General features: G+C 45.3%; 1 protein-coding gene and 1 long non-coding RNA gene across 2 annotated transcripts in view; both read right to left on the bottom strand.

Annotated features, from left to right (window-relative positions):
- Window positions 1–23,244, bottom strand: part of LOC139054877 (uncharacterized) — a 178,081-nt gene that overhangs the window by 61,419 nt on the left and 93,418 nt on the right. The window contains exons 14-17 of the mRNA XM_070532559.1: window positions 19,920–19,981; window positions 19,799–19,853; window positions 16,308–16,375; window positions 13,589–13,689 (exon numbers count right to left, since the gene is read on the bottom strand). Coding sequence (XP_070388660.1) covers window positions 13,589–13,689; window positions 16,308–16,375; window positions 19,799–19,853; window positions 19,920–19,981 — 286 coding nt within the window. The remainder of the gene's footprint in view (window positions 1–13,588; window positions 13,690–16,307; window positions 16,376–19,798; window positions 19,854–19,919; window positions 19,982–23,244) is intronic.
- Window positions 3,331–4,970, bottom strand: LOC135911824 (uncharacterized). Its single transcript, XR_011514407.1, has 3 exons — window positions 4,701–4,970; window positions 3,948–4,062; window positions 3,331–3,516 (listed from the first exon to the last, which is right to left on the bottom strand). It is a non-coding gene; the product is annotated as an uncharacterized lncRNA (long non-coding RNA).

Below are 23,244 nucleotides of genomic sequence, written 5' to 3'. Positions count from 1 at the left end.
ACAGGGGAAGCCCTCTTCTAATTCGCTGGGTCAGCTCCTCAGCTAGCACAGCATTCCTATAGAAATTCAGTAGTGCTGGCAATATTTCCTGAGACCACATGGCCTCATCAAAGAAAATCCTTTCGACGTGTAAGGAGGATGCAATGGATGCTGCATTAGTCCACACAACGAAGTCGCACCAGCTAAGTCCTGTCACTGCCATTTGGCCCTGCAACTGGTAATAGTATTCGTGCTCCCTTTTCAATGTAATTTCATTACCTGTTGCCCTACAACAAAACTTTGGAGAAGCTGCAGCTTCTTCGATACTTTTTCCTTTGAAAGAAAACGGGCATTTAACTTCTAGCAGCCCCATGTCACTGCCCTCAAATACCAGTCTATCTGGGGATGCAGCAATAAACGGATGCTCAGCATGCACGTGCAGGCCTGTATATCCCACAGTTATGGTCTTATCCATGCAGGCCATTAGCTGTTCATATGCCTGAACGGCATCTGGCTCGTGCACATTTCCATAGTGCATGGCTTCAGTTTTATAGCTCCGCGGGTAAAGTATCTCTTTAACAATACTGTCAGGTTTCCGGCACCGCACAATTCTTTTAAACATTGAGGCAGTTAGCCGACCAATCCGCTCCATGTGCCAGGTTGGATTTGCGGCCTGTCCAATCGTCGACTCGAGAACAACTGCTCTGCTGTCCACCGAGAGGGCCTGTATAGCTGCAAAAAAACAGTATTGTTAATTTATAGGTTTAGAATCCGTTTTACAAGTCGTACAGCAAGCATTACATTGTATTAAAGCAATGAGAAGTAGCATGACGTCAACAAAGCATCACTTGTCATGGCAATGTTGAGCTATTTGGTGGGGATTCATCGTGGAAGGAAGTAAGGGGTGCAAACATGGACACAAGAGAACCAGACAACACAAACGCTGCAGATAGGAGCTAAGTGTACTAGAAATGAAGCTTAAAATGAGAGAAAGTTCAGCTAGTTGGTAGCGAATCGCACTAAAAGAAAGTAACGCATGCAAACATGGATACAAGAGAACCAAACTAAGTAAATGCCATGTTGTCTAGTTCTCTTGTTGGTGTTTGCACGCCTTACTTTCTTTTATGTTGAATCACTTGTCAGAAACTTAATACCATTAGGTTAGCTTTTATTTACTCCTACAAAGAAACCCCTACAGGCCTACTCAAAGAGGCTAAAGTACTCAGGTTGTGTCAAATGACACAACTGCATATTGCAACGATTAAAATGTAGGTAGATACTAATCTTCTACAAAATTGTACAGCTTACTTTCACAGTGACATAAGAATTTTTCTGCAGCTTGTAACTTGCATGTGCTCATTATGTTTTATTTTTTTTTCGCTAATTATGCTGGTCAACATAGCTAAATCGTAGAGTTGGTTCAGTATTGCAAGTATTTAAACATGCCTAAAAACAAGAAGAGCAAGACAAATGTGCATGCTTTCAATTCCATGCTCTGCTAAAACACAGTCAACATATATATATGACAAATGCCGTGCATGAATCCAGGTGATGGACTCATGCTAAAGGAACATCCATTATACATTCACACAGGGCTTCACAAACATGCCATAGATGAAGCACATATGTTTGAGGACCCTGTGGGTGCTCACACACATCGAGTTATGCGACAGCCCTGTAAAAGTTAAGAAATGACAAGACACTAAGTCTAAAAGTGACTGCTGCATTATCTGCTGCTCAGTGGGATACTTGTGAAGGTGATGCCCAGACATAGGTGGGCATTCTTATATAAATGAGACAGCCTCAGAATGACACGTGCCAAGAGAAAAAGTTGCGAAAAAAGTAATAAACAAGGAAGTGGACTTTGTTACCATCAAACCTCTCTCGTATGAGTCTTTCACAGGTCTCACTGTGGATATCTTCAATGTCTGGGACCAGTGGAGTGTCTGAAGCTTCTGGTGCCACTTCACTGGGACTGTGTTCATCCTGGAATATAGTGCTTTACATTAGACAGCGCAGATAACATGCAAATGTTAGCTTAGTGACTACCTTGAATAGTAGTGCAGCTTGAAATATACGAAGCAGCATAGTAAAGATTTGAGGATTTTGTAAACAGGTCTTTGACAGCATCATATTGCGCCAGTGGTGAGAAGTGCAACAAAATAGGTTCAGATTGTGGTCTCATACCTGGCATGCCTTATTGCGCATGGTTGTTAAACAAGCAAACTCAGTATTGTACTTCTGAATCATTTTTCACATTTTATTTATTCGTACTCTAAATGCCTTCTTTCAGGGTGAGCAAAGAACAGTTTTGAAAGTAAGCAAACTACAAGCTTACTAGCATTAGAAAATTAAAAAAAAACATTCAGATGCAGTGACATGAACTCGTGCTAACATGTGCTGTAAATCAAGAGCAAATGTAAATATGAAAGTGCAATAATGTGCATGTTGCAGAAGGGGATAGAAAAAACTCAAGCCATACGTAGAGGTAAACAGTAATCAATGCACATCAGATATGCCAACGCAAGATTTAAAATTCTTTAAAATTAGGTTCAGCAGCTCTGTGTAGAGAAGTTATTCCATTCAGCTATAAAGCATGGTATGAAAAATCAAGGGACACTTAATACACGTAACTAAGGAAACTATGTACAGATAATTTAATAAGACTTGCCCAGCATGCTATACTCACATGCTTTGCTGCATAAGTTGCAGGTGATTGGACAGTCTCGCATGATAATTATGTGAATCACATGTGGCTATAAGAATTTATGAAGCAGGCACTGGGGAGTTCATCAGCGACTTGATACCTACAGTATTACAGGAGGCGTCAAAGGTCTTGTATTTTGTAAAGGCACACAGCATTTGAAAGCCCTTAAATGTATCACACTTTGGAATTCACAGTCCCTTACTGCTGTCATGGACAAGACAATCTATAGAATGGAAGTTGAACAGATGTTTGTGTCAGTTTAACAGTGTGTATGTGCATGAATGCTCTCGCATTATTTCAGTCATCACGAGATAGGTTCTGCCAGAATTTTTAAAATAACTTTGGCTTTAAAGAGGTTTAGTTGCCTCAATTAATCAAGACTTACATCACAGGTTTGCTGCATCATCTCATTGCTAAGCTTGCAGATTGTTTAGTGAGATAAAAAAGAAAGTCACCATATATAAACACTACTGACATTAGTGTTATACTGATGCAAACTGTACTTCGCATAAAAGCACAGTAAAAGGGGCTCTCAAACTGTTCCTGTCTGTCGTCACATGCTGATGGAACACTGCTAACTCTTATTTTAACAGATCACAAGCATGCAGAGTTAAGTGTAGCACTTACAAGTGATTCTCCTGACTTTTCTTTGCTCATATAACGGAGAAGCAGGCAGTTTGCTGCCACCTTTTCGAGATCGGCAGCAAGCAGAGATGGGTCACTCGGTGAGAGCCCTGGCAGTGGATCAAACCGCCGCCTTTTCGCACCTTCATGTTTCCTTGTGTGAAAAGTGATGTCTTGCAGAGGCAGAGGTGGCTCATGCTTTTTGACTGAAAAAAAAAGTTTTGTTTGTACAAGTACAATAACGAAATTTTAAGTGCTTCCTGTGATGTTTAGCCAACGACCACATCCATTGTAAGAAAATTAAATGTTGCAGCTTGGGATTATTTTTTCTCTATGCAGGTCTTGTAGTTAAGAATTTATGAAGCGACACCAATATGTGTTCTTAATTAAAACCAGTAGCCTATATTTGTCAACATACCAATACTCATGTACGCTGTAAACAATGTAGCTGTGTGAATGAGTTGATATTCAACAGCTGCTACCACGAATGCAAGCAATTTTACAACACGTTAAATGGTCAACACGGTGCCACAAAGAACCGTTTGCAGAAAGGGGCCGGAAGTGTGATCACAGATTTTTGAGGCACTTTTGCCGCCTCCTATGTTAACTAATGCTTGCTAAGTAGTAGCATTCTTACCTTGGGCAGGAACAATCCAAGCACATGGAACTTCCGTGCACGTTGCCGCATCCTTTTGCGCCAAGTGAATGGCATGAAGGATTAACCCAACAAAATGTTGCATGTGCCGCTCAGGCTGCAAGAATAAAATGGAAGAGGAGATGAGTTTTCATGCTCAACAGGTATTCATCAAGGAAAAGATGGGATCAAGTGTTTATGAATTCGAAAGAACGGGTTTAAGTTCACGTCACTCAACGTGAAATACATGCGCCAATCTCAGACATGAGCCGCACACCACCACTCGCGCGTTGGCCTTGTAACACCATGTGCACACATTAACAGCATCATTGAACGATGCGATGCGGCTTGTCAGACAGCTATGCCGGCACGAAGTTAGGTACAACTAGCGGTTTTACAGTAAACAGCCAAACTTGGAAGTCATTCTCGTTATATGCCTCTAAATAGTGTACTGTGTGATACCGGCAATCCAAGGCTGTGTACGGTCGCAGACAAGTGCAAATTGGTATGCTGCACGACCGTGTCGATCGGTATACATGCAAATGCGCAAAAACAAGAACTCCCCGCTTTCTTCATTTACAGTATGTGTATTTTTTCAACATTTAAGCAACCGTACCTTTATATAAGCAAACAGCTAGCCCAAAACGGCAGGACCGGTATAGTTATGAATTCCAAAATTTAACCCATCAGACTTAAATGTCCTGCACGCGGTTCATGCAGGTCGCGCTCCAGATGTAGAATAGAAAGCTTGCTCACCCTGCGGGGCAGAGGCAATGACCAGCCAGGATGGAGCCCGACGCCTTGGAAATCGCGGCGTGCACGATGTAATAGCCGCCTTTCATTGACGGTAGGCAGATACTACGCAAAAGTCCGCACGTGGATTCTGCTGACACGTCGTTGTACATGACGTTGCGCACGTATCCTTCTTCTTGGAACATCGTTCCTTTCATTTGCTGTCGCGCGAAGCGCGCTCCGCTCGACACCATGTGTTCTTCGAGCTGCGCTTCCGTGGGTATTTTGACGTTGCCGAAGCGCTTTTTCCAGCCGTTCGTCACGCTGAAGAAACCTCCAGGTACAAAGCAGTCACCAGCGCGCTCTATGGCTAGCGGACGGCGACAAACTGTGCGCACACGTTGTTGCGGCTTTCACTCACACGCTGCTTGCTTGCACACGTGTCTCGCGTGCGGCGGCTGTCTGTCGCGGCGAGAGCGGCGCCTGCCAAATCGTTTCTCGTGGCCACCGCACAGTGGCGCCACAATGCATCGCAAAAGGCGGATTGGGCAAGGTGCCGAGGACGGTGGGCTGGCCAGGGGTTTCAGTGCAGGGAGCTGACGTCGGTAGGCAGGTTTGTCAGTGCTTGGATGACAGCGGGCTTATCAGGCCCCCGAGGACCACGAGAACGCGGTGGTTTCGTTGATATTGCTACCATATCCCATAGCGACTTCACCATTACTTGGAGGCAATGTTTGCACTGTAAAATGAAAAGAAACATTGTCAGAGATATTGGTATGACAAATGTATGTGGGAGAGTTTTCATTTGAAAAATCGCCATACTGCCACAATATTATAAGTCTGAGCAGAGAGTTCGAAGGGGTGAATCAAGAAACTTTCTTGCAAGAGATTTGTCAGGTAACACTTCTTGATATTTCGACATATATGGCATACCTTGTACAAGGTCTAACGTAATATTTAGAACAGACATAAAATGCGCAGGATCCGTCCGCTTTGTTTACAGCTCACACCTAGTCAGCGTAACACTTTAAAATTAAAAATTGCAGCAAAACCTGCTGCAGCACAAAAAGCCTAGTTTCAGACTGTGTAGACACAATGCGGCCTTCGTGCGAAATTTTTAATGTGGAAACCGAGAAGTTCCGTCAAGAAACACTAGTAAAAGAAGCATTTATTATACGAAAAGAAAGAAATACTGTCAGCTGGAAATGATGCTTGACCTATACCAGTGAGAAGAAGCGCGGTTCCTCGGTATCACTAGCAGGATCAGGCCGCACGCGTGGTTTGATAAAATCATAGTCCTGGAATTTGGGTGAAATTCACAGAGATTTACACGTGGTTCTACTCCAGGCACTATTCAAAGACTGCAAATAAAAAGAGCTATTTAATTACAGGCACTCTACATTAGCCAGGCCTGTTTCAGTAATATATATACCGCGTGATATTGCTTGGGTGATATAGCTTGGGTGATATTGCTTCTGATAAAACTTATAACATGCGCAAAACAAATGCACTCACCATTGTATGATCCATGCTTCTTTGTATCCGAGTTCATCCCACATCGAAGACGGTGGCCACGAGCGCCGACTTTTTTTCTAATTGTTGTTTCGCCTATATTATTTCTAACACTCACAAAAATTCGTGGCCATATTGCTGCGTATTTCAATATGTAGGCGTCTCAGTAGGGATGACGAGCGCAAGCGAGCATTTTTCACGAGAGGAGTGCGCTGGCAAGAACGGACGGCAAGCACTCAGGCGGTGTTGCACCCAGTCGGCGTGCTAGCGACGCATAGAAGGAAAGAGCGAAAGGAAAGGGTTAACGAAGAATGCGGCGTAAACGCCACTTTCCCCCGCTGAACCTAGCCCGACCGGGTTTTGGGGTGGCAGCGATGGAGGGCGACAAGGAGGACAATAGTGACCCCGCGGCATTCCCCCATCCTTCCGAGAGCACCCAATTCGACACAGCAGCTTATGGCTGTCTGAACGCTTGACTGATAGCATTGACCAGGCTCACCTGGGTGCGTGGGGGAGAGGCAATGGGGGGCTGAAGGACGGAAAGCTAGGCCGAAAAAAAAAATCCGGAATGCGCCGTGCCTACTAAAGACAATGCAAGAGGTTGTTGACACGCAAATGCCAAAACGTGCAATTAATTTTTTTTCTGTCAGGGGCATTCATACAAGGAGCTTACTACACATGCACGCACAAACAAATATATTAGAATAGGAGCATGATGTCGCTGCAACATGCCATGCATGCTAAACAAACAAACAATAGCTTCACTAATGCATATGCGCTCATTCTCGATGCAATATAAAACGGTTCCATCAGCTCTGAGGCACTGTAATTCTCGATTGTCCTCAGAATCTTGACCCGCTAAAGCCGCGGAGCGTACATGCAAAAAATACAATGCGCAGGCAAATTCGCAATACCGTTGCTTCTTATGTTAAGCTCAAGTTCTTATTCACGATCAATAAAGCAGCGGCTAAATTTATGCGACTTCCCCTGCTTGCTACGTGGTACACTGGCTTTTCTCTTTAGGGGACACATTTCGGTAAAGGAGAAGTGCAATAATGGCGGTGTACCATTCATGGAGTTGACATGGGAGAACATATTTTTGGTTCCTGCGCAGTGTGCCTGTGATCAGTGCGTTAGTTCTCAAAACACGTTGTTCAATCTCAGCAAGTCGTAGAGCACTAAAAGCCGACAAGGCGAAAATTAGCTTATTACGGGCCAATGTCCTCCAAAGAAATCCAACTAGTAACCCATATTGGCAAATCCATACGAAAGTCGGTCCAATAATTCCCGCCTTGTTGAACGGCAGTGCCAATATTGTTTACTGACTGTGTAAAGTGGGCCAACATTGGATCTCTATCAGAATGGCACAGCCAATATTGTTTACTGACTGTGTAAAGTGGGCCAACATTGGATCTCTATCAGAATGGCACAGCCAATATTGTTTACTGACTGGGTAATGTGGGCCAACGTTGGATCTCTATCAGAATGGCACAGCCAATATTGACACCACGCTGTTAACCTTAGGCCAACATTGGGCCAGGAACCAGAATGGCACTGCCAATATTGGAACCACGCTATTAATCTTAGGCCGTAATTGGGCCAAGAAGTGCCAATATGTTTCCAACGTTGGCCCAACCTGACGTGCCACCTGGGCAGCTTGTATGCCAGTCAGTAGGCAGGCATGTGCGCATTCCACACTCCATTTTTAACAGGACAAACAAAATTAAGGAAATTGAAGCTTTATTTGCACTCGACATGACCAGTTCGGTTTTGTCGTTACATTGATGAAATCAGTGGTGCAAAAGAGCAACGCATAGATGCATGGTGTATTGCTCGGCAGCCACAAAAATAGAGTACGAGATCTTAATCACCCGCTGAGCTTATGAGTTGATGACAAGTCACCGAAAAATATTGTAGCGCAGCCTTCATTCCGCTTCTAACTGGCCCAAGTTTGTGATGTCGCTTATATATACTATATACACATAATATACTCACGCGGTAGCTGTGCTAAAATAGCGGCAATTAGTTTCTGCTCTCCTCGACACTCTTAAGGTAGCGCAACTCATGTTATTGTGTAACCGTAATTAACATGAGGTGAAGAAATATCATTCACCGATGTACTGCGGAAAGCCACTCGGTTGCTAGTTGCCTCATGCATCTGCCGATTTCGGCACCACAAAGGCTAAATAAAAGTAAAAGCACTAAACAAAGACTGATCGCGGTTTCGATTACTGCAGATTTTTCATGAGGTTTTACACGTTCAACTCGGTTAATCGGCTGCGCGGACGTTTTCGTTTCGGACGGTCATGATGCCCGTAGAAATCTATCTAACCTTTAAGCGCCCTACTGGTGTACAAAAGCTACATGTAAAGGATCTCCAATAAACGACAAGACTCTTAGTGGCATTGGAGGGTTGCCTGTAAGAGTTTTTACATGACTTTTAAGAGCCCTGTTTGTATTGGGAGGGTGCATATAGACACTCTTGACTGACCTTTATGAACCCTATTGGTATTGGGAGAGTACCTGTAGGAATCCCTGACTGACCTTTAAGAATCCTATTGCTATTGGGAGAGTGCCTGTAGGAATTCCTGACTGACCTTTAAGAATCCTATTGGTATTGGGAGAGTACCTGTAAGAATTCCTGACTGACCTTCAAGAATTCTACAAGTCATTAAGATAGCCCTGACGGATTTTTTGACCGGTCAGGAAAGCCAAGATAAAACAGAGAGGGATATCATGGATAGTCTCGCAGCCAAATATCTCCCACTTAAACAACCAAACGAAGGAGAGGAGAGCCCCGAGTATACGGGAGGTATATGTGAAGACCTTGACCGGGACTTCACTCAGAGTGAAGTGAGGGCCGCTCTTCACAGTCTTAATGGTAGATCGGCGGCTGGACCTGAAGGAATAACTAACAAGATGTTAAGAAATCTAGATGATGCGTCAATCTATTATCTAACTGAACACTTCAATGAATGTTGGAGAAAAGGGGTATACTCAGAGGAATGGAGGGTGGCCAATACTATCCTCATACCAAAGCCAGGCAAACAACTCACTCTAGACAACCTCCGTCCTATTTCCTTAACGTCATGTCTAGGCAAAGCTATGGAACATGTCATCCTAAATCGACTCACGAAATACGTTGAGCAGAACGAGATCCTCCCATACAACTTGATCGGCTTTCGTCCAGGGCTGTCAACTCAGGATGCTATGCTGCTGATCAAACACCAACTTATACAGGCTAGCCCAGCGCATACGAAAGCTCTTTTGGGATTGGATGTGGAAAAAGCTTTTTATTGTATAAAGCATAAGGCAATACTTGACGTTCTCTCGGAGATGGGTTTGGGTAAGAGACTTTTTAACATGATTAAGGACTTTCTTAGAAATAGAACTGCACAACTCAAGCTGGGTGAGCTTAAATCAGAAGCTAAGAATTTGGGAAATAGGGGCACCCCACAAGGGGCTGTGCTCTCACCCATGCTATTCAATTTAGCAATGTCCAAGGTTGCAAGAAATCTGGAGAAAATTGAGGGTATACGTTATGTGATATATGCCGACGACATAACCATATGGAGTGCCAAGGGCAATATAGGACAGACAGAGAACAGATTACAGGAAAGTTTATGTGTTGTAGAGAACACACTGAAAGCCATGGGGTTGAAATGCTCGGCAGCCAAATCAGAACTCTTAGTCATTAAAAATTGCAGAAAAGGTCGTAAACCAAGAGGTTACATTCCGGAAGATGAGCCAAGAGTGTGCTTATATACTCATGAAGGATCCGCAATCAGGCTAGTTGAAAAAATCAAGGTTCTTGGGTATCACATAGACGGAAACAATACTAACTACAGAACAATACAACATATCTCGAATAAAACAGATGAGGTCATTAGGTTACTAAGGAGAATTACCAATAGACACAGAGGCCTGGGAGAAGACAGCGCTTTGAGGATAATACATGCCTTTGCTCTCTGTCACTTCACTTATGTGGCTGGATTATTCAAATGGAAGCAGGCAGAACTTAACAAACTTAATGTGATGCTCAGGAAGCTCGTTAAAGTAGCCCTAGGTATACCCAGTAACGCTGCAACCGACAAACTCATGAGTCTAGGGGTGCGCAATACAATGCAAGAAATTGCGGAGGCCCAACAGCTGGCGCAACACGAAAGATTGACAAAGTCACGAGCTGGCAGGAACATATTACAGGCAATAGGTGCAGAACTGAATACATCGAGGAGTCCAATAGAGGCTGAAGTAGAATTAATTACTGAAGTTAGGAGCAAGATCAGAACCAACCCTCTCCCCAGAAACATGCATCCAGAATATAATGTCGAAAGGAGAAAGGCAAGAGCTAAAGCACTCTTGAAGGAAATAGAGCAGCAGAACCAACTGGCAGCTATAGTTGATGCCGCCTGGGTGAACGGTAAAGAAGCCTATACGGCCATTGTATCAGATTATCAAGGGAAGGTGCAAGACGCTCTCACAATTTTTACCAAGGACCCCACGGTGGCGGAACAAGCGGCAATTGCTCTAGCCATCAGGAGTAATAAGTGGGCCTTCATTTACAGTGATTCGAAAACCGCTGTAAAGTGTTTTGATAAAGGCTACGTAGCTGGAGTTGCAGCTAAACTTTTTGAAAACATTGTGATTATGACAACTGAAATCCGATGGTTTCGTACGCATATGGGGAAAGTGGACGAGACTCGGGTAAACCTCAATGAGGTTGCTCATGACTTGGCACGAGGACTTGCTAACCGTGACAGTCACAACCGAGCCGTTCACCATCAAGCGAGGGAATCCAGAGATCATTTATTAACATACAATGATGTTACCAAACATTACTATTTAGGACGCAGACAATTCCCATTGAAACATTCAAAATTGAACAGGGCTCAGGCAGTCTCACTGCGCTTATTGCAAACGGGTACATATCCCATACCGTACACCATTAATAAAATATATCCAGAGAGGGAGATTAAGATGGAATGCAATGATTGTAATGGCATCATTGGAATCAGACATATGCTGGCGGGGTGTCCCGCGACTCTCCCCAACCTCGTTGAAGAATGGACACAGTGGGAGAAAAGGATTCAAAGCCCATTGTTTCAGGACCAACTAAGGGCAGTCCAGAGGGCCCATGATGTCGCTGAAAGGCTTGGCCTGACAGTGCCAACGTGGGAGCGGCCCGCCTTGGCTTGAGAAGTCGAGCCTCCGGACCTCAGTACAATAAAAGTTTTCACACACACACTTGCAGATTATAAATGCTTCCCGCACGTTTCATCAGAAGCACTTTGAATGCTTCCTTCTCCCTTTCTTGCAATAAACAAATGCATTTAAAGAAACCTACACGCAGCTTTTGTTTTGTATAGGAAAGAAGGCAACGAGGCTTTACTATTTCGCTCCTTTTGCTTGTTTCGGCTAGATAAGACGGCACGTGGAGTGAAAACGAACTGGAACTTGTAATACGGGAGGTTTGCCCGTGACATACCCGAACCATTTTGTACCACATGGCGATTGATGGAATTGGTTTTAATAACCTTGCATTTAAATAAATAAACTTGCTAAGAGAGCTCGCGCTGGTGTCATCGATGCCTGCCTTCTTGTCGGTATGTGCCTTGGACAATCCAGAGTTTATGGACATGGCGTAAACTAATCGACAAACAAGTAAGGACAGCCTGGTGATCGAGTCGGTTCGTTGACAGGATGAAGCAGAGCTAATGACGAACGCAAACGAAAGAAGCCGCCAAGACGGTGCTCCGACTTCCAACTTATATTTTTGGGTGGGAGGGGGTGATGAAGAAAGCTGTTTATGCACATGGAATACCTGCATTTATTCTAGCCCACTCCAACAGAAGGTGTCAAGTAAAGTTACCCCACAGGCATGTCGTAACTCTAGGCTGAATATTTGTTTCTAGCAAACCTTAGTTGAGGGTCGGCGCACCCTGCTGTTGTTTCTTCCCGTTGTGTTCGTTGTTAGAGCGGTTTCACAGTGTGACAAGCACAGAGAGTATCGGTTGTGGATTTCAGTTCCGGTTCGCTTAGACCCATCGACGTTTGGCAGCGAAAACCGTGCTCCGCCTATGCCACTGCTGCCTCGCAACAGCGTTATAACTGTTCTCGATGGGGCCCCATCAGCAACTGGAATATAATGGTGCGGCGCCTTTTCTTTATTATTTTCAGCAGTGCGGTTGCGAACGTGTCCTATCCTTACGCTCTGGAAAGTATCTATGCGACGTTCATCTTAAATTCCGGAGAGTGGTGCATGTACTTGTAGGAGGGCGTTCACGATATGAAACTACGTCTGCACCGCAACCGGGGGGTAGGGGAGGGAGTAGCGCATGGCCTCGTCATGTGTGAGACACGCGCCGTGGCTCTGAACTCGGGGAAGGCCAGTAAAGTAGTGCCAAACCCCACACTTAACCTAACTTTTGCTGGGCTTCCCCCAGCTCCGCTGGTTTCTGGTGTTTTCAATAGCAGAGGCACGCATGATTTTTTAGCCACTGCGAGAAAGAGGACCACCGAAGCGAGCGTGCGGTTTTTTATCGGAAAGGAATGACGTCACACTACCTGTGTCCCCGCCACGCGGCTCCCCCCTAGGCTCCACCCACCCTCGGCGCGTTGCTTTACTATGCGATGCTATTGTCATACTCTGCTTTCACTCTCTCTCAGCTCTCTCTCCCCCAACTCAGTGAAGCTGCGGACGTCAAGAGAAACCCAGAGAGGTTCTAACAGCTGCCCCGTAAAAATTATGCTGAGGTTTAATAATCCATTATGCTCGTAACATACTCGGAAAAACTTGAGTCCCTTTTCACCGCGAGACTAAGCGCGTTAAGCCACAGAAATGCAAAAAACAAAAACGACTGGCTTGTTGTGACACTACCGTGAAGTTCCCGTATTAGCTGAGCGTGACACGATGGATTTTTTTTGCCCTCTTGACATGCCTCATTCCCTTAATTTACAGGCAATAATGAACTCTCTTGAATTCTAAAGGAGCCATATGCTGAACATAGCAAGCTTTTAAACCTGTTACTACTAGGAGCAGGCCGACTGCATGAATGTTACTCTGTAATCTGTGCCCTCACACTGATGTAACGGCGCTTAGGTATCGGCGCACGAAATTCAGGAAATTAAGCCGTGTTTTTTTATTTTTTGTTTCTCATAATCATCAGCTTGCACTGAAGTTAATAAAAACAGAAGTTTCCGAGAATACTTTATCAGTCCAAGATTGTTAAGTGTTTCTATCTAGTGTCCGTATTTATTCTAAATCAAGCGGAAGCGCTTAGAGACACTCAGAGGCAATTAGCAGGGCGGAATGTGCAGGTTGTTTATCCCTTCTTTGACGGCGACATTAATGATACGCGTTTGGGGTGCCAAGAGCTTTTAGTCCAAGTGCACGTAGGTACCTGGAACGTTATATCGCTGACCGTGTCCTTGTAGAAATCGAACATGCATCTTTCCACGTCTGCGTATTTGGCTGCCGTAGTTTTGGCCCAGGACAAGAAACCTGCAAGAAACGTTAGTGCGTGGCAAGCTTTTGTGGTCTCGAAGGGTTGCCTCGCAAAAGGCAGTGTAGACACACACTACACTGCCTTCCGATGAGTTTCTAAGCAATCTCTTTAGAGACTGCGCAGTTCCATGCACATTTTTAAAGTTCTGTTGGACGTTATCCCCCCGCCCCCCCCCTTTCTTCTGCGTTAGAATCTGAGCCCGAATTCATTAAATTTTTGTTTGTAAGGGCTGCTCGCCATGAGGCTGCGGGCCTTCGCTGATTATATGTCCAGCTATAGAGCAGGTCCAGCATGACAGTGTTATCTTACGCAAGAATTACTCGTAAAAGAAATAATTCCAGCGAATTCCGATGCTGGGCATACTGTTAGTGAAGTCTATCAGTCAATGGCTAAAGTAATTACGAAAGAAAAACTTGGTGAATTGTGTTCCAGATGACTGCTACGGCTAATAATCTAAACAATAAGGCTGCAGATAGTCCTGGTCAATAGAAACATAGACAGCAAACAATAGCATGCTTGAGCAACAAGTCTAAGCATGCACATGTCTTACACAGTTTTACTGGGCCGCAGTTGTATACTGAAGCTACAAGAAACCTTGCATGTTTAAGGACGTTTCGCCGGAACGCATGGCGAACAACTAGGGCTCAAGATTACGAGTAGTTGACAGTTTTTAGAGTGCGTGCCTGGCAAAGCACTTTTACTTTTTTGATAACTTACAGTGACAGCAGACTAACGAAGGAGCAGTTATTTAAGGGCAAAATGAAACATACACCCAACTGTAGCAATTGCTACAAAGTAAACCGATACGGGTTCCTCGAAAGAAAAGCCTCGCTTCGATTGGGTGGATTCTCATTTTCCCTTAAATAATTACTTCTCTCCACTTTGCGGGTATCCGCAGAACTATGAGGCTGAAAGGGCACTTACTTCACTTCATGTGTTCTAAGCCCCGTTCAGCGGGGACAGGTAATGAGCAAAAACTGGCGTATTAACTGTACTGTTTATGGCGAACCGCAGCTTAAAAAATGAAGGCATAATATCCTGTGACAATATCTGTTAGGACACCATTTTCGCAAACCAGATTTTCCATGACTGCAATAATTTTCACTCTATAACATCCCAGCGGACGTATGTTTGCAAGTGTTCAAGCTTGAGCGAGTTGGCAACGGTTCATAGCGCACGCATACTGAGGAAATAAGAAACTTCCGGGGAGTCGCAGGACTTACTCTCTGAATCGCCCGTATATTCTTAGGAGTGTGCTTGTGTGCGCATCTCTCTTGCGGGTGTTTTTTGGGCAGTCGTGAAAAAAGAAATTTGCTGAACGGTCTGTGCGAAAGTTTATGAACATGCGATACGCTGTTGTATTGTTGATCTAAACGCGGATGTTGGGGCCCCCACGCCACGCGGTAAGAACAACAAAAACGAAAAAAACAACTCGAATGCAATGGCAAGTCGGACACGCTACCCGCCAAATGCTTACTGGTGTCGCGGCCTGCCCGCCATATACATGGCACCAGTTTAGCGAAACTGTGAGGTACTGACAAGACGTTATTGCTTGATTGTGCTTGCTACACGCTTTCACCGATCCGCCTCGTATGTTATTGTTCTATGTATATCCAAACCTGTACTCGCAAGAACAATCGGCAGAATATCTGACTATGACTCGGAGAACCATTACCTGCGCAGCCACACAGGCTACAGCAGGTAATGGTTGCAACACCTGGAAAGCTTTCTTAGGGAATGGCAAGCCCTGAATATCCCCCCAAGTATAACGCAGGTGAAGAGATGTGCAGTTAGCTTATAAAATTGTAAACAATAGTTTTGATGTTCCACGCATCTGATAGGCTCGCCTAAATATCTTCAGGCAAGGATCAGTGATCAGCGGCAGCTATAGTGGGTACATGGATAGATACACAAAACGAACGCAGTTGCATCAAACTACTCTTGAAGTTTTTTTTTATCTCTGAGTAGTTTCGGAATATTTCTCAGCCATTCGGTGATATTTGTGAGAATTACAGCAAAAATGCAAAGCACGGTGCTTCCGCTCATACACGTATCTACAGGTATTGTTTGGCATACAATCGGGGTGATTGGTTCACATTAGTAGTACCACCGAGGATGGAAGCTGCAATGAGGCCACAGCGGCAACAGCGATAGCGGCACGGTGCTCCCAATTTGCCCATCTCTACGCGGCGTGTGAAGCATTCTGCAGTACACTACAGCTTGAGCCGGAGGGCTACGGAAAATGACCCGCAATGCTACAGCGACACGGACATACGGATTTAGAAGGGCTGGCCCTGTAGTTGGGCAGCTCATGTTACGGTAAACTGCTTACCAGCGGCGTCGCATGATCGATTATTCCAAAAATAGAGATCAACGATAGCATTCGGGGACTTGACTACGCTTCCAGGCCGAGTGATTTCTCAGCCAATAGCAAGACGGTCCGATGTGCTTCGAACAAGCTTTTACGTTACATTCTTTCCTAGAAGCAAGACGTACGAATAGAAGAGGGGTGTATACATCGCTACCGTCAATATGAACAGAAAAAAAAATCTATTGTTACAAAGCCCAATGGGAATATATAGAACGAGAAACATTGGAAGCAAAAAGCACTCACTGCGTTTCATGAACACCTTAGACATCTCCCGAATTATGTCGGGAAGAGCTTTGAACGTGTAAAATATCCTGCAACAAAAAGATAAGCAAGACAACTAAACACGAATGCAACTCATCACAAGGCACCGATGGCTGTTGTTGAGCTCTTAATTAGCTTGGATATAATTGTATAGACAAAGCATCTGTAATCACGACTCTGAAAAAAAATCAATTTGCATTAGATTGTTACAGGATATTTAAAATATGTAAGACCTATACATGTGTCTTATATATTATATAGTGGTCTTCATCCTCGTCAACCAATTTAATGCCCACCGCAGGATGAAGGCCTCGCCCAGCGATACGCAATTACGGTCGTCTTGCGCTAGCTGAATCGAAGTTATGCCTACAAACATTCTAATTTCGTCGCCTCATTTTCTGCCATTCTCGGCAGCGCCTCTCTTTCCTTGGCACCCACTTTATTTTTCTAATGGACCAGCCATTGTGTAGCCTACGAATTAGGTGGCCTGCCCAGCTCCAATTTCTCCTCTTGATGCCAACTACCGCTACACCCATTTGCTTTCTGATCCACATCACTGTCTTCCTGTCTTTTAAGTTAGGCGTAACACTTTTCATTCCATCGCTTGCTTTAGTGATCTTTAATTTTTTCTCACGCTCTTTTGTTAGCCTCGAAGTTTCTGCTTTATATGTTAGTACCGGTACAACGCGATCCTTATACACTTCTCAACGATAGCGGTAGGCTCCCTGTCATGATTTGATATTTGCTCAAAACGCCCCAGTCCATTTTTATTTCTATTTAGACTTTCTTCTCATGATCAGGGTCCTCGGTGAACGATGGACCTAAATAAACGTAGCCCTGAACATATTCAAGGCGCTTACTGCCGATCACAAATTCCTCGTTCCTTGACAGGCTGTTGAACATTATCATTGTCTTCTGCATATTAACCTTCAGCCCTACTCCGGCACTTTCTTGGTTAAGGTCCGCAACCATTTGTTGCAATTTTTTTCCCAGCGTTCGTCCCCGTTTGTAAAAGGGAAGGTTGTTGATGTAGTAGTCTGTAGTGCTGTCCTTCAATATAGAGCACCTGTAAGAACAACCTCTAGAGTCCATAATGGCAGCAAGCATGCATGCGTGAGTTTCATGACTCGCGACTCAATGATTAGCCTTCCGTGGAAGATTTCTCACTTGGAGCAGCGCGAAGGCCGAAGCCGAACGCTGCACATTCACAAGCACGTACAAAGCGTTACTTAAGTGGAAGAATCCAGTAAATGGTTGGGATGTATAACCTCAGAGAAACCAGAAGAAAGCAACAAATGTTTGCTGAGGCAATGAAACGAAAACCTAAAGGTAACGAAAGATTCATATTCCCAACCAAGGTGTTAGCCGCCAGAGCAGGGGAAGTAGTCGCTGCCGAAAAATGAGGATGACAATGAAGCTTTTTTAAAACAGCGCGGCGAATGAAAGGTTACCTTGAGACTACTGGACCTTCAATTATTGTTTAATGTTAGCTTCACCGCATAAGAACTTGCCTATGTAAGGTCACCTAAAACAACACCACTGGAAAACGTAAATTATCATTAGCGAGCCGTACGTTCTAACCACCAAACCACGGCAGATCCGTGGAAGTTGCAGATTACACCAACTGACTTTGAGTATTTGTAAGAATCAATCTGACCCAGATTCACCCTAGCCACGATGCAAAAAGTGGTCGTAAGGTCAAATAGCACTCTTGCGCAGTATAGGAAGACAAACGATGCCATCGAGCGATAATTAAGCGATTTATTCCGCACTGCTGATCTCATAAAGGTTTACGTTTGACATTTTAAAATCACTGTAGGCAATAAAAAAAACTGGAAGCAATAAAAGTTAGCCTTCTGTTTTTTACCAAAAAAGCCAGATGATTGATCGTAAAGCAAGCTCGAACGCGACATATCTTGTGGTCATGACCGATTATCCAAGTAGCAAACTTTGTGCATTTCTGCCGCCTAATGAACGAAAGTGTTAATTGGTGTCATTTTCAGACCACACTTGCCTAATTACTGTCTGGAGTAATTCTAGAATAATATCTCCATTGCGAGCACATCGCTTAATTATCGCATATTTATATACTTCTATATGATAGCAATTATATTCACACTTCAGATCTATTTTCGCCGTCGCCATGAAGTTCTTCAAAAGTCCAAGTGAAGTGATATCAGATCATGCACGCGCACCGTTTGCAGTGTGTGTGAGGAAACGTGTTCGAAGGATAGCCGAGAAATATGATGGCGTCATGTGCACCGTCGACCCTCATACCCTATGTTGGAGGTTACTTGATGAAGCATGCGCTAGTCCGGATGCGGTGGGGCGATGTGGAGATGAGAGCGCGGCAACATGAGCAAACGTGCGCTAGTGTGGGGGAGCGATGAGGTGAGCGGTGGTCTCTACCCCAACCGCGGCTGTGTACGGCTGCGAGGCGTAGAATGGAGGTAATCGGTGGCGGGTGGGAACGTAGGGTGAGCTGAGGTGCCTGGTTGCTTCATGTGCGCTGTCTTCCCGCTCAATTTGGCTTGCAAGTCGCATAATCTCGATTGTCAGACACGCACTGAGGCGAGGCCAACGCCCTTCATCTCGCCCTTATTGTAGAGCAAGTGTTTGTGGTCGTCCAGTGCGATCCGCTCATGTTTGGCTGTGCGCGCGTGACAGCGCGCGTGCTTGAAAATTTATTAAACGAATATTTACTGGAACTTTCACAGCCGGTGAAACTACTAACCTTGCTTCGTGTAGTTGTCTAAAACTTTGGCATCACTATCAATTTTCATGTATCGTGCTAAGCTGCGACAACTACACGAAGCAAGGTTCGTAGTTTCACATGTCGTGGATATTGCAGCAAACACTGACTTATTGATGAAACTCACAAGTATGGTGTCACGTACGTACTGTCAAACCCGAACAGATCTCACTCCACGAACACCAATATTTACTGTTACAATGAGGGCGGGATGAAGTGAGGCAGCCACGGTCAGCGCATTCCCATTTGTCCTGTCTCTAGCGTTAATGCGAGCTAGTTGGGCCAGAACACAGCACACATAAAACCATCAGCTATCTCTTGTCGCCCCCTTTGCACCCACCGGAAATTACCCCGAAAAAAGTGCGCGCGTGGCCGCGCCGAGCGCAGCCGCGGTCTCAGTACAAGGGATGCGTGATAACCTCCCCCTTCCCCTGCACTGCGCGCGCGAGAAGATGATACATCGAGCCATTACCTTTCTCGGCTCACGCTCTCACGATTTCCCCCGGCCCTACAGCAAACGCCGCGCGGTCGCCATCTTGTCGCACTTGGATTTTTTACAGAACCTCAGGGCGACGTCGACGATGTCGGTGGACGTTTTTCTGGAGTGTCCATATGAATGCGATCGCAATAAAATAATTTCGGATACCTCTTTTTAAACACCTATATGCTTGCACGTGCAAGTGATCACTTCCTAGAGTCAAATAAAGAACAGAGTACTCACTTTTCCTCCATAGTTTTGGCGTAAAGTATTTGCCCGAACAGGCCCATCGGCGCATCTGAAAGATAAGAATACTCGTCAGGCAAACCGCCCGCCAGTCAACGCTCGCTTCTTTCATACGCACACAGGGAGTTCTCTTCTGGGTTGTAGCTTGCGGCAAATTCAAAGTTGGAAATGACTGGAATCCTGTAAAAGGAAACAAAACAAAATGAAATAAGCTTTTGGTCTCCCAGCATATCCAACGGCGGGCACACAAGGATTTCACATCATATAAGCGAGGAAACAGCTACAGTGACTCTAGGCTTTGAAGAATTCACCACCACCACCACGTAGTAACATATACGCAGAGAAGCGGTTGGAATAGAGGGAACATATCTTAACTGCTGGTAGACTAGCCCCACCTCCCTGTAAACCAGGAAGTAACAGCATATACAAAATGCAATAGAAATTATAAACATTAGGCGAATGAAGGAACCCTCAGCATCTAAAGGAAGACTCACGCTTCAGAATGACGCATACCTTGGTTGCCCATTATTTGCCTGTTTAAGTACCTGTTTTCTACGGGTATTTGTCTTGTTTAAATACTACAAATGAATTATTGGGAAAGTACACAATATCAATCACAATACATAATAGTTGTCGGATGTAAAGAAACAATATTCTACAAATTCCTTGCGCACACGGTAACAGCAACGATATGAACAATCTCCACAAAAAGTTTGATTGTTGCAATAAAGACCCACGTTCTCAGCCTTATGTTGGCGATTTAGGTCGGGGAAACTGTATTTGTCTAATTTAGCTTCTACTATTAGTAAACAAAGATAAAAAACATGACGTAAGATGAAGTTTATTGAAACGAGGTTACATCTACGGACTTAGCTTTCCGAATTTTATTATATTTAAAGCGACCATCATCTATTCGTGTTCCCCGTCCAGCGCGAAACCATCTTGCCTCGTTTTCCGCGCCTCCACGTTGGGGTCATGGCCCCCTTATCGCCTGACAGGGGCGGCACCACAGCCATTCGCCAAACCTGCTTTTACTTTAGAATAAAGCCAGTCGACTCTCCGTTTTCAACCTCTCAAAACCCCTATATTATTTGCCTCCGCTAAACAGTCCTCCCTACAAGTGGCGACCCAAGAAATGTATGTTTTTTTTTATTCGAACACTAGCCACAGACGACGCTGCACCTACTCCTGCTAACAGAGACGACACTACGATTACGTCTCCTGTCATCGCCGCAGAGCTTAAGCTTCCCAGGTTTTGGCCCAACAATCCTCGAATTTGGTTCATGCAAGTACAGGCCCGTTTTAAACACTGGCACATCATTTCACAGACAGCAAAATACCTGCACATCGTCGCCGCGCTACCGTCAGACTTTGCCGATGCCATAGACGACTTACTAGCAGGTACGCCTTCGGCCACAGCATACGACGACCTAAAATGCACGGCCCTGCAACGCCTCGAGCCATCGCAACAGTGTAGGTTCCAACAGCTCCTCTCCGAGGAACTCGGGCACCAACGATCGTCACGACTCCTGCACCGGTTGCGTCACTTGCTAGGTGGCCACTACGCAAACGAGAGCCAGCTTCCAATTTTGCGCGAGCTATTCTTGCGGGGCCTCTCACAGCCTGCATGCATGGTGCTCGCGGGTTCCGACGAGACGAGTCTCGATCAGCTGGCTGCACTCGCTGATCGCATATGCGACTGCTCGTCTGTGGCACAGCTACATATCGCCACAACGAGAGTCTCTGAGCCAGGATACCGACTCTCGCACCTGGCGGAAGCAGTCGACCTCATTGCCAGTGCACTGGACAAGCTGACGACGGGTGGCATCATTGGTGGCCAACTTCGGCGCAACCATTCGCCTTCACAGTGTCGCAGAGCCCCTATGGGACTCACCGCGCCAGTTGTGCTGATACCACCGCCGGTTTCGCGAACAAACAAGTCGCTGCATCGAGCCCTTTTCGTGAACGGGAAACGCGCCGGGCAGTCGCTAAGGGCGACATGCGATATCGGCCCTCGCGCAAGCCGTCTATTCTTCATGGTCGACTGCATCACCAGCATTCACCTCATAGTCGACACCAGAGCCGAGCTGTCTAGCATACCTGCCACGGCCGCCGATCGTCAGCGCGCCAAAGCTCACACCCACGGTCCACGCAGTGAACAACACTGCCATCGCGTCGTACGACGTTCGCTCAATAACGTTAGAGATTGGACTCCGGCGCTTGTACAAATGGGTGTTTATGATCGCTTACGTCAGTTTTGCCACACTGGGAGCAGACTTTGTCAGCCATTTCAACCTAGATGTGAGTGTTTGAGATCGGCGCCTAAAGGATAACGCCACATCGCTCGATGTATTTGGCCGGTACTCCAACCTCACCTCACGTGGCATCCGTACGTTTCGATCGTCTCAACGACAAGATACTTGCCGAGTACCCGCTACACGCGAAGACTCGAAACGACGCGCAGCCCATTAATCCCAAGGTGACGCATCCCAGGCAGCACACCAGCAGTGGTCCAAGCTTGGCCCATTTCTGGCAGAAATTCAATCCTCAACCAATGTTAGCATATTGGAAAAGCGCAAACCAATCCAGTGTTGGCCCAGAGTTAAAGCCAAATTGGACGAATATTATGCCAATGCTGCAGCCATTGTGCTGCTAGCGTAGTACCTGTGTTGAGCCATATCGCTGCCATTATTAATCCCAATTTAGAGCCAATGTCCTTTGTATAACGAATATTGTAAATACGCTGGCTTTAGAATATGCAGCCATTTTTAACGCGAACCTTTTGCTAGCGCAATTTTTTGACAGCAATAGTCCCCATACTGTCTGCCTCAGTAGTAGCTAGGAAAGCTCGACAGAAAGATGTTATGTCAAGAAGCAGAAGTCCTCTATACATGCAAATAATAATAAAAGAATGCTGCAATTCACTTTTATGACAATTTATTTACGAATAAATTTGCAGAAACACGCATTTTCCGTGGACCTAAATGGGTGACCCTCGGTTATGTTCAAAAAATGTTTATTTACAGGCAGGCGCCAAAGAGCCAGTTTTCGTGAAGCTATGTGGATGGTGGTGGATCAGGCGGGACAATGAGGATAGGAATTAGGCAAGGTGACAAGGACGGTGGGCTGGCCACTGCTTTCAGGGCAGGGAGCTAACGTCGGTAGGCAGGCTGGTCAGTGCTTGAATGTCGGCGGGCTGGTCAGGCCCCCGAGGACCACGATAACGCGGTGGTTTCGTTGAATTTGGTATCATTTCTTTACTTCACCCTTACCTGGAGGAGATTCTTGCACGGGAAAATAAAAATAAACATTATCAGAGATGTTGGTATGACCAAGGTATGTGGCAATGTTTTTATGTTGATAAATGGTCATACAGCAAGAAGTTTGAGCAGAGAGTTCGAAGGGGCGAGTCAAGAAATATTGCTGCAAGAGATTTGTGAGAT

This window comes from Dermacentor albipictus, chromosome 1 (genome assembly GCF_038994185.2).
Source record: "Dermacentor albipictus isolate Rhodes 1998 colony chromosome 1, USDA_Dalb.pri_finalv2, whole genome shotgun sequence".
NCBI classification, from domain to species: Eukaryota; Metazoa; Arthropoda; class Arachnida; order Ixodida; family Ixodidae; genus Dermacentor; species Dermacentor albipictus.
The sequence above is the reverse complement of the archived record's forward strand: the minus strand, read 5'-3'. Positions and strand labels throughout refer to the sequence as shown.